Below are 12,001 nucleotides of genomic sequence, written 5' to 3'. Positions count from 1 at the left end.
AAAAAAAAAAACTCCCTTAGGAACCCCATCTATCCACATGTTTCTCCTGAAGTCACATGGAGTCTGGCTAGAAGTCCCATAAACAGGTCCATTTCTAGGCAGTTCCAGACCAAGTTTTTTCACCTGGGTATATTTTTGGCCCATAGGAGCATGGCTAAAGTCACGAGGTTCAATCAATATAAGCCCAAGCGAATATAAGAAATTAATGATGACATAAGAGATTATGTGAAAATTTGTTGTTATATGATATTTAAACCCTAGACAAAAAGAAAACAGAGTTCATGTTCTCTTTTATTACATGATCTGAAAAAATAAGCAAAACAAAGAAAGAAAAAAATTATAAATATCAGTCATTTTTTTACCCAACAGATATTTGTGGACTGGCCACCCTGAGCTGGGCACTGAGCAGCCCACGGAGTCTTTTAGTGAGGAAGGACACATGGGACCTGGCCCGTCACATGCGCAGAGCAACATGCAATGTGATGATGACGAGATGCGCTGCTGTGGGAGTCTGAGGGCAATTTCATCCCTCTCTGAGCCGGTGAGGACTCACCAAGCTCTCACAGGGAAAGCAGGGTAACTGGGGAGATGATCAAAAAAACAGAGATTCCAGGAATAGGAAAAAGTAAGCACAAAGCCCCAGAGACTAAACCACCAGAAAAACACTCCCTAAGGAACATAATTGAGAGAGTTAAAAAAAAAATTATGGAGAAAATCATTAAAATATGGATATAGTGTATCAACATTTATGCATATTATATTTTAACAACTTACATATCTTAAAGAAAAAAATTTTTAAATTTTAAAAGGTCAAATGGTGTTGATATATTTGGTTGGCTCATCCTCACATAACAAAATAATATTAATTATTTTTAATATTAAGGGACAAAATAAGCACTCATGAATTAGAAGAAAATCGAGGTGAAAATAAAAATTCTGAAGCTGCTTTCTAAATTAGAAAAATACTATAAAGGAATATACAAATACTTTAATTGTCCTTTAAAAATTAAAGCACACCTAATAAACTGGGAAAATTTTCCAACAAATGTACAATCTACAATTAATAACATTATAAAAATAACATTTTCAGCTGATAACTGATATATGTGTAGACAATTTAAAAGAATCAATAGCATGCTATATGGATATTAATTGTTAATATTCTTTTATTAGATCAAATATATTTTTCTATAATATATTTGCCTTCAAAATAGAAAAAAATACTACTCACCTTTCTCTTTAGTTAATCAATTTGACTGGAGGGTGGTTCTGGCCAGGTGATCAGCTTTTAGTGAATCCCACAGGGCACAGCAAGTGGACAAACTAGGCTGGGGGCTTCCCGGGAGCTCCAGGACACCCAGGGTATATGCAGTTGCAGGTGGCCACTGATGGGGCTCTGAAACCTCAAGGGACTGAGGGTGTATCACTGAGCCGGGCCTGTCCAAGCATCCAGAGGGTGAGAGATACACTTCCATTTTTCAGGAGACAATGGGACTCAAGGAAGGGGGAGAGCCCCCCCTCTGCTAAAAAAAAAAAAAAAAAAAAAAAAAAAAGTCCTAGGAACAGGCCATAGGAAACAGAGCAGGTGCTGATAGGTTTGTAGAACAAATGATCTATTTTACTGAAAACCACCATGTACGTCACATTTTACAAAACAGCATCCATTCTGACCTCTTGGTCCCTTCCCTAACTCCACAGAAGAAAGCAGGTACTCAGGGAGCCAGGAGGACAGGGTCCCTCTTCCAACACTCAAGGCTGCCCCAGGCACCCTCAGACCCCTGGTCCAGTGCAGCACACAGGGAGGTGAGGGCAGTGGAACCTGCATACTGCTCCTGCCAGCCTGGGGCACCTGGATCCTGTCCAGAATCCTCACTGCCACCCAAGGAGAGGGCCGTACCAGAACCACAGACACAATAACCCACAGCCTGAGCCTCAGCTGGACTCACAGATGGCCCTGCCTGGGCAGCTCCCAGCCCTAAGAGGAAGAGACCAGTCAGCACAATGGTTGTGGTCAACCTTGCCTAGGGCCAGCACAGCGACAGGCTGGGTTTCCATTCCAGCTCATCTTCCTCCAGGCACTGCTACAGGGCTGGGCTGAAGTAGTCCAAGATGTAGCTGACTTGGAAGAGAGGAGGGTGAGAGCTGACCAGACAGGGACCTGGGTAGGAGGGGCAGAGGGCTCCAGAGGGAGGAGGAGTGGGATACTGGGTAGAGAGTGTAAGGGGAGGGGTAGGAAGTGTGTGGGCCATGAGTAGAGCCTGGGGCCGGGGAGAGGAGGATACCAGGGGAGGAGTTGGGCGAGGAGGACTAGTCCTGGAGCAGGAGGAAGAGACCAGGGGAACCCCAGGAAAGAAGGAGGGACTGGGGAAACAGAAATAAGTTCCCTGAGTGGGATCTCTAGGCAAAGCAGGGGGACGGGTCAGGGGACTCTCAGTGAGGCTGGACACCAGGACCCCTGCAGGGGCCATATGAGAACACTGTCCAGCAGCGTTCGTGTCAGAAACATGGTGGAGCCCACCTGGAAGAACTACAGGTGAGCTGCAGAGCCACATCTTGTCCTTTAGAGCCATGGAGCCAGTATTGGCCTGAGACCACACTCAACGCACCAGGGCCTGCTGCATGGGCCAGAACACTGAGGCCAGAGGGGAGAGCAGGTGGGTCAGGGCCTCCAGGCAACCTTGCCCACCACTTCCACTCACACTGGTTTACAGACAGGTGAACTGAGGCCAGTGGGTGTGACTTAGCTGTGGCTGCCTAACATGTGAGCCACACAGGAAGCGCCGCCGAGAACACCTCTGGGGACAGGCCAGCATCCCAAGTAGAAAGATGGGATCTAAGGATGGAGACGACAGCAAGGTCAACTGCCCACCCAGAAGCCAGGGAGCACTCTTGCATCTCGTCTTCAAATGCTTCTTGCTTCCTGGTGCCCCCCACGGTGTCTCCTGAGTCCAGGACCTGCTATTAAGTGCTCTCTGTGAAGCCCGGCAGTGTTTCACAGCAGTCCCCTCTGCGCCCCGCCCCCCCAAACTGATGAATGACAGGGCAGCAACTTTCTCAATCAAGGCTGGTGTTTACTCTCCCAGAAGCGAGTTATGCTAGGATCTGGAGGATGAGCAGGCAAAGGAGCAGTAGGACTGAGTTTGGTAACTTCAGGAGCAGACAGGAGGGGCAGTCAGGAGCCTAGACGTGTGCAGGCCCTATGTGAGGTGTCATCCACCAGCCTTCAGTACAATGAAGTCACTGGGTCAAAGAAATAGAACTCAACACACGTGGAGGATGGCTCTGGTTGCCATGAACAGACAGGAGGCAAGAGTCGGTGTAAGGGGACTAACACCTGGAGGCTCACGCAGCACTCAGGGAAGGGATGGGGCGAGGACTGGAACGCCTACCAGTGAAGGCAAAGAAAGCACAAAAGATTTGAGATTGATTGTGAAGACAGAACTCACACACCAGCTAAAGTATTTAGCATACGTGTCAACCCAGCTTCTGGATTAATCAACTATGTGGGCAGTAGTGTCACTCACTGAAAAGCAGAAGATGAGAAGAGATCCGGAGGCTGACCACATGTTTTGGACATGTCAAGTTTGAGATGCCCACAAAACATCCAAATGCAGACCTTGAGTAGGCAGTTAGGCTCCAGGCATCTATGCAGTCTGGGATGCAAGTTTGGGAGACACGGGCAAAAATGACATCACAGCCACTGAGGCCACCTGGAAAATGCAATTCAATGCAGCAGAAGGCCTGGGACTATGACCTGGAGCAGCCGACACTTAGAGAGGTCATCCACTAGGCTCAATCAAGTCTTTGGTGGGGACTGTTAGGACAAGAAGCTCTCTGCTCCTAAGAACAAAGTCTGGCCTGCTGGGGGCCATGCTGGCTCCGAGGATGACTTGCTCAGAAATGAAGGCAACAAAAATGACCAAGCACTGGGGTGAGAGCCTGGATCCAGCAATGCCAGACGCCTGCCTCATCTTTGCTTCTCCTAACAGACATAGCTAGCACACGTTTTCACTCATTCACTTTTATAAAAAGTTTTATTGGGGCAATGTGACATAACGACAGCACTACACCACATGACCAGACATTCTTCCATAAGTGAGCACCAGTGCACAACTATGCAGCTTTCCCACTAATCCTCATTACCAACAGCTACTACACCTAATACTGGAGGCTGAGTAAAATATTCTTTCTACAACTTGATGAACACTCGCTTCAGTTTTTGTTGAAGCTTTTCTAAACGGACCTCCCACTTCTGGCAAGAAGGACATTTCATTTGAAAACCTACAAATGGGGTCTTGTGCTTGTCTGACAGTACCCAACAAGGTAGTGTCACATCTGCCCAACAGCAATGGCACCAGATTCACTGACCAGCCAGGGATAGACCAACCCCACGTGTGTCCAAAAGAGCATCCCTGGAACGGCTCTGCACTCAAGATAAACCCCTATGCCACCCAGGGAGGGAGACTGTTCCAGGATGGGGGAAAGACTAAAAGAAATTGAACCTAAACTCTTCATCAGGAGTGTCCAGGGGTGCCTTGACTCCCCTTGCTAGGCGAGGCCTGCAGACCCTTCCATTCTTCTTTCTGGCGGCAGCACCCACGGGCTGCACCTGGGCTGAGTGGGCTGCTGCAGAGGAGGGCAGAGACAGTGTCAGGACTAAATAATAACGGCTAACGTGACCTGTGCCCACACAACCCTAATCCCTTTGTATAAATTAACGGGCTTACTTCTCAAAAACTAAAAGGTAGGTACTATCATCACACCCCTTTTGGCATCAGAGAGATTCACTAACTGTCCTGCTCCTGTCTCCCTGGTCCAGGCCCGAATTGTGTGTTCCTGAGGTCCAGGCTTGCTCATTCCCTGCTCCCCCCAGAGGCTTCCCTGCGCCCATCTCCTCCTCCCGCCAGCGCTGCTGCTCTGGGCTTTTACTTTCTCTCCCTACCCCTTTAACTGTTCTCGGTTGCTCACCAGTCCTGAGGGCCCGCAGCGCCTCGCGCCACTCGCTTTCCATCTGCGCCCTGTAGTCCCCAAACAAGGAGCGCATCAGCTGCCTCTTCCGGGGCAGGGGGGTTCTTTCGCTGCGCAGGGCTCGGATTGCCCCAACAGCCTGCTCTTCTGCGGATAAAAATAAAGGACAGTGACCTCCTCTATCCTCACCTCCTGTCGTCCTGTCGCAAAGGCAGCGATCCCATTCCCTAGCAACACACAGACCATAGCACTGCCCCCGTGCACCCCCAACTCCACAGAAGGGCCCCTCACTCTGTCTCGGGCTGGGTCTCTGCGTCTTGAGGCCCAGCTCCAGCTGCTCCACGCACCACGCCAGCTCCCGGGCCAGCTGCTCTGCCTGTGATGGATTGGGGAGAGTGGCTGTGCGCGCCAGGGCCCCGCGGCCTCCAGCCTCATCCCACAAGGACCCCAAACCCCCATCCCCTCCGCCTCCCTGCCTGCACCCGCCAGTCAGAGACGCGCCCAGGGACTCCGCCCTTGCCTGGGCCTCCGCGCTTAGGGGAGCTTCCTCCGGGGCGGGCTTTTCTGAGGCCTTGCTGCCGCCATTCGCTACGGAGGCCCCGCTCCAGGTTTTCTTTTTCTTCTTTTGCTTCCTAGAGGCCGCGTCGCCTTCAGCGCCGCCGGGGCGCGCCCTCGAGGCGGCGTCGCTGCGCGCTGGGGTTCCTGAGCAGAGACGGACCGCGTTGGACCTCACGGCCGGGGGCCGCGGGGCACCAGGGGCTGCGGGGCAGGGTGGTACCTGCGCCTGGGGCCGCCGCCGTCTCCCGAGGAGGACGTTCTAGGGCCTGGGGAAAGGGAGAGGGGGCAGCACGAGGGTCACGGGGGCGGCCGGCGGCCCAGGACCCGCCACCTGCGCGCCCTCTCCTCCCCGCTCACCTCCATGCGCCGCGGTCACCGCCGGAACCGACGTAGGGCCTCAGTCCGACGCCGAATTCACTCCTCCAGAAACGCGCCTGCGGCGCAGCGTTCCTCCGGACGCGAGCGTGCGGTGGGCGGGGCCGCGTTGATCCCCCAGCGCTGGCGGCCGCGGCGTCCTCCCTCCCTGGCAGCGCTGGCGGCTGTTTGGACCGCCGGACGCAGACAGCAGGGCCGTGGAGCCCCTGCGAGAGCGAGGCGGAGAGGACCCAGCATCCTCGGCGCTGCCTCCCCGCGCGGGCCGCGCCTGCACAGCCGCTCCTAACGCTCCATCCCCAGGGCCACTTCCTGGCTCTTGCACACGCCGGTCTCCACTACTACAGTCTTTCCTGCTCGCGCAGCCTCTTCAGAGGATAGATCACAAATCCCATACGTGCAAATACAGATATTCATACTCAGCCGATTCTCTTTATTCGAGGTGGTTCTATAAAGTAGCTGAGAACTGCTTCTGGGGGAACACAGTTCGGTTCCTGGGAGCTGCAGTTCGCAACGTTTTCATCAACCAATTAACACACAACCTTGTTTCATGTGTGCTGCTGTTTAAAGAAACTTTTAAAATATCTGTTGTCGATCATTGACATTGAGCTCACGGCCAGCAGCGCACACGTCCTCCACAAGGCACGTCGCAGCCTCCTTGCAGCTAGGAGCACTAGACGGCGCTTCAGCACCACGCCTCAGGGCCACCGCAAACAGCAAACCACCAAGCAGCACAACAATGCAATAAGCATGCACTGAACATACCGTGGAGAGGACACTGGTTTACAGTATAAGAACTGGAACAAAGCAGAGTGCCACCTAGTTCAGTCTCAGCTGGGAACATGTCCATCTGGTCACAGATTTTTCACTGCTCTGTGCACGTCTGTGAATGACTGTGAAAGCGCAACTGTTGATTTTGGGGTTACAAACAAGTTCTAGCAAGTAGGCAAATTTGCAAATATGAAATCCACTGTAATGAGGATTGACTGTATATATAAACGTATTTTAAGGTAAAACATTAAAATGCATGTATCTACCATCCAGTTTAAGAAACAGAACATTATCAATATCTTTGAGGACCCAGTGTACTCTTCCTTCCAAGGTCACAATCCACTCCTCCCCTCAGAGAAAACTACACTGAAATTGACCATTTCCTTTTCTTGATACTTATATAATGTAAATATGTGTCTCTAAACAGTATTGTTTAGTTTCGCATATTTTGGACTTTAAATACATCAAATCATCTATATGTGTTAAGCTTGCTGTTTCCTCAATATGTTGTGAGGTTATGCATGTTGCTGTGTACAGCTGTAGTTCATTTTCTTCACTAGTGATATTCCACAACATAAGGAGACCCACCAATAAACATCTGCATTTCTTCCATTTTTTTGCTGTTATTAACAATGCACCAGGAATATTCTTGTATGTCTCTTATGTGCAGGAATTTCTCTAAGATATGTCTAGGAGTGGAAAAGCGGAGTTGTAGGGTTATGCACATCTTCCACTTTCCTAGATAATACCAGCATCAACTTTCCAAAGTGGTTGTACCAGGTTACACTCCCACCTGCAGCGTGTTAGAATTTATATGTTCACAGCTTCACTATTCAGTATTATCAGACTTTTAAATTGTCAGTGCGATGATTAAAAAATAGTATCTCACTGAGATTTCAATTTTCATTTTTCTGAGTATCTTGTCCTATATTTGTTGGCCATTCATGTTTCTCTTTCTATAAAGTTCTTGTTTATGTCTTTGGTTCAGTTTTCTATTCGATCTACTGTTTCTTATTGAATGTATAGGAGCTATTTATACATTATAAGCTCTAATCTTTTGTCAGTTGTATATAGTACCAATGTCTTCTCCTACTCTGTAGCTTTTCACTTTCTTTATAGTGTACTTTGATGAAAAGAAATTCTCATTTTTTAACCACACTGAATGTATCGATCTTTTTATTTTCCCTTTTTGTGTCTTAAGAATCTTTTCTTAACTTGAGATCATAGTGCTAACTTCCTCTTCTAAAAGTTTATGGTTTTGCCTTTCAAATTCAGTTTTACTCCAACTGAAATTGACTTTTGTCTCTATGTAAAGCAGAATTCAATTTTATCTTTAAAATATGGATAATCAACTTTCCTAACCTCATTTGTGGGATTCTGATCTGTGGTGCCACCTCTGCTGCAGTTCATTTCCACACACACACGGGTGTATTTCAGAACGCTACACTTTGTTCCACTAGGCCATTGTAAATTCCAGCACTATGCCACCCTGGTCAACTGCCAACCTTTATAAGTCTGACATTCAAATCAGTCCATCGATTTCCATTAAAAACAGCTTTCAGATTTTTATGAGAATTGAGTTAATTCAGCATTTTGAGAAGAATTTACTCTTTGTATTAAAATAATCATGAATCTGGCATACCTCTCATTTATTTAGGTCTTCGTCAATATTTTTCAATAGTTTTATAACTTTCTCCCTAAAAGTCTTTCACATTTTTCCTAAGTAATCCTACATATGCTATTTTCAAATTGCTATTAGGATTCAAATTGGGGCACAAATCATCTATTTACTTATGGTATACTGAGAAAAATATTTTATTCTTGTCCTTAGTTCATGGCACAGAGCTCCTAAAACCCTTGGAATTTCCTGAGTGATAAGGAGGATAGGAACACCTTTTATTCTAATGAGATGACTCTTGGTGGCCCCTAGACGGCTTCAGGGTAGGCATGATCAGAAATGCTGATCCTGGATTAGAAGCTGGGAACTTTCAGCCCCACCTCCCAAACTACAGGGCGGGGTGAGGAGCTGGAGATTGAGTTAATCATCAATGGCCACAACCATGCCTACATAATGAAACCTCCATTAAAATCCCTAAGCAAGGTGATCTGGGGGAGGTCCCAACTTAGTGAACACACCCCAGTGCTGGAAGGGTGGTGCATCCCGACTCCACAGGACAGAGGTGCCTGCACTCGGACGCTTTCAGACCTCCCCTGTGTATCTCTTCATCTGCCTGTGGATTTGTATCCTGTATAATAAACTATAATAGTAAGTATAGCGTTTTCCTGGGTTCTGCGAGTCATTCTAGCCAATTATTGAACCTGGGGCAGTGGGGCTGTGGGGACCACTGACTTCATAGCTCAGTCACACAGAAGTGTGAGTACCACAGGCACTTGACACTTGTGACTGACGTCTGAAGTAGGTGCAGTCTTGTGGGCAGAGCCCTTAATCTGTGCAGTCCACATGAACTCCAGGCCATTAGTGTCAGAACTGAGTCGAATTATAGGACCCTCAGCTGGCGTTGGAGAGGACACCATGTATTTGGTGTCAGGAGGGAAAAAAACTCTCAATCTTTAATGATTTTTGTCTGTCTGATCTATCAATTATTGAAAGAGGCATATAACACCCTCCCACTATGATAGTTTGTTTGTGTATTACTCTTAGTGATTCTATAATTTTTGAGGTATATTTGAAACTATTTTATTCTGTGAATTTAACATATTTGTATCTTCCTGGGTAAATAAACATTTCAGAATCTTGTAAAGGCATTCTGTTATCCACAGTAATGACTTTGGCCTTCAAGCTGACTTAATCGCATGGTTGTACAGCTTCAACAGCTTGCTTCCTTCATCTTCTTACTCTCAAACTTTGTCTTCTCAGGGTTTAAGCAGGTCTCCGTATAGCTTGATCTTTTAAAAAATCCAGTCTGGTATTCTCTGCCTCATAGGAGAGTTTAACCTACTGATATTTTTATCACTTGCATCCTGCTTGTCTTTTTTCCCCACCTTTTTTCATTTCTCACCTTACTTTGGATTGATCGGGGATTTTTTCTCTTTCTTGATTCCCTCTCTACTGGTTTGGAAATTATACACTCTATTACTGTTCTTTTATCATAATCTTGAAATTTTAACACGCCCTCTTAATGTATAAAAGCCTTAGGTTAATCAATATTTTTATCTTCTTCCCGAACAGTGCAAGGACCTTTGACTGCTCCAGCTGTATCCCCACTTCCTGACTCATCCGCTATTCTTGTCTTGACTTTATTTCTATTTTGGTTTTTAAACCTCCCAAATTAGACATAATTTTTATTTACAGTCAATGTTTTTAAATATACATCATACTCTTTGCTCATCGTTCCTTCTTATATCTCAGTTCTTCCATCTGGTATCTTCTTTTTTTAATGTACAGACTTCTCAAGTTCCTTTAGTGAGGTCTTTTGGTGGTGTTTTGGGTTTTGTTTATCCCAAAACATCTATTTTTATTCTCACTCTTGGACGATAGCTTGGATGGAAATAAACTTTGAGGTTAGCAGTTACTGTCTCTCAGAATTTTGAAGATGAGCCACCTCTGCAGACCTCTCCCACCTCTAGGACCCCACCCCACCCTGTCTCATCTCTATTACTGTACTGAGTGCTGCCTGGCTCGATGTACATTTGTCTCCTGGCTGGACTGACAGCCCTGAGGAACAGAGACATGTCTTTCCATGCCTTTGATTTGCCATTGCTCAGCAGACCACCTGGCACATAGGAGCTACACAATAGATGTAGTTTGACTTAATCATGAATCATATTGGATTTGAACTGTTACTCTCCAAATATCATATTTTCTATGGTTCCTCTCCTGACATGAAACATGTGAGTTCTTAAAAAAGATTTTCCTGTATTTTCCATAGCCCCAAATATTTATTAAAGTCTGGTATGAATAAGATAATGAGAGAAGTATAATGAAACAAAAAGAGAAGTGCCCTGACCTTGAAGAACGTTGTTTAAGAAAACATACATCCAAACACACTGTCTCTCCATTAACATAATTAGACATTTGGATCAAACTTTTAGTTTTTCCCATTTTTTTCCTATGACAAAACGTGATTTCTTAAAACTTACCTAACCTGAAGACTTTGTCACAATCTTTATGTTCATGAAGTTTCTCTTCCGAGTGGGTTTTCTGGTGGTGAATAAGCATCACTCAAGGCATTAGTGAATACTTGGGGGCTCTAGATTTCCCTCCATGTCTCCTGAGTAGTGGCCCTTGGTGTAGAGGGGCAGTGAAAGAGGGCAGCATAACTAAACCCACACAGGGCACAGTGTTTGCAGATGGCCAATGACAACACCTCACCAGAGTTATGGACCCTCTACCTCAGACCCAGTGGACTGCCCAGGGACAGGACACAACAGGAGGAGGCTGGGGTTCAAAACTGACCCACCACTGAGCCTAACACCCACTGGGCACTCACTGACACAGCCCTAATGCATGCAGGAGGCTGGCTCCTCCCTGCTTATCTGGGCAGCAGAGGTCGTCTCCTGGGAGTTCTCTATCCTTGGGTTTTTGTCTCTCTGGGACCCACGGCTCTCTCCTTTGTTTCAGCTGGGATATCACACCAGGTTTGGAACATGGGATTGCTGCTCATAGAACAGCAAATGCTACATCTTGGGTGCACAGAACACATCTGCACTGGTGCCAGACTCTAGGTGTATGAAGCCCTGTTGTTAGAGACAGGGACTTTGAGAGAAGCCATCATTTTAAAAGTCCAGGGGAAGCTGTGTCTATGGGAAGATGGGTTTACACAGTGGGTTAAGGGTGATATTTGAGCACAGAGAAATAACAAGCTTGTGTGTGCTTTCCTCACTGGAAGGCAGAAAAGCAGTATGGTGCAGTGGTCAAGAGCACTACTGCCAAGGCAGGCAGATCTGCACTCAAATCTCAGCTCCAACACTTACTGTGTGACTTTAAACAAGGTACTTAACCTCTCTGATCATCAACTTATCCATCTGTAAAGTGGGGGGAGTAGCTGCACCTGCCTTCATTGGTTTGTTGCAAGGATTAAATGAGATAATGTTGGGAAAAGAACTTTGCACAGTGCCAGGATAAAGGCAGTACTCATGGTTGGCATTTATTGGTTTTGGGCTTTCTAGCACCTGCTCCCCTTCTAATAGCAAACAGTTTCCTTTTGGGGAACTATCTCCACCACAGTGTATGTGATCTTGGAGGGATGTTAACTCAAGTTTCCATATTCAGAAGCTGATGGGTCATTAGCTTCCTCTCCCTGCCACAGTCCAGTGAGGGAGAACATGTGACCTATGTATGTGGACTGGAGAGAGGCAGAGGAAACACTGG

At 46.9% G+C, this 12,001-nt stretch overlaps 1 protein-coding gene and 1 long non-coding RNA gene across 20 annotated transcripts in view; both read right to left on the bottom strand.

The window, feature by feature from the left end:
- The window catches only part of C9H8orf33 (chromosome 9 C8orf33 homolog), a 45,233-nt gene that overhangs the window by 31,637 nt on the left and 1,595 nt on the right, over positions 1–12,001 (bottom strand). For 2 of the 19 annotated variants that reach the window (XR_011421714.1, XR_011421718.1), the window contains exons 2-8: positions 10,771–10,831; positions 5,884–6,791; positions 5,747–5,792; positions 5,489–5,670; positions 5,260–5,344; positions 4,969–5,115; positions 1,232–1,523 (exon numbers count right to left, since the gene is read on the bottom strand). Coding sequence is in view for 10 of the 19 variants with exons in the window: in XM_070222682.1 (XP_070078783.1) it covers positions 4,487–4,626; positions 4,969–5,115; positions 5,260–5,344; positions 5,489–5,670; positions 5,747–5,792; positions 5,884–5,889 (606 nt within the window). In the remaining 9 variants the exon portion in view is untranslated. Of the gene's footprint in view, positions 1–1,231; positions 1,524–4,015; positions 4,627–4,968; positions 5,116–5,259; positions 5,345–5,488; positions 5,671–5,746; positions 5,793–5,883; positions 8,855–10,770; positions 10,915–12,001 lie in introns of those variants that run through there. The other 17 variants (XR_011421713.1, XR_011421717.1, XR_011421719.1 and 14 more) reach the window with 15 other exon arrangements.
- LOC138915629 (uncharacterized) lies at positions 3,051–3,653 on the bottom strand. The gene is made up of 2 exons (XR_011421724.1): positions 3,525–3,653; positions 3,051–3,385 (listed from the first exon to the last, which is right to left on the bottom strand). It is a non-coding gene; the product is annotated as an uncharacterized lncRNA (long non-coding RNA).

This window comes from Equus caballus, chromosome 9 (assembly GCF_041296265.1).
Source record: "Equus caballus isolate H_3958 breed thoroughbred chromosome 9, TB-T2T, whole genome shotgun sequence".
Taxonomy (NCBI): Eukaryota; Metazoa; Chordata; class Mammalia; order Perissodactyla; family Equidae; genus Equus; species Equus caballus.
This window is presented reverse-complemented; position numbering and strand designations above follow the sequence as displayed.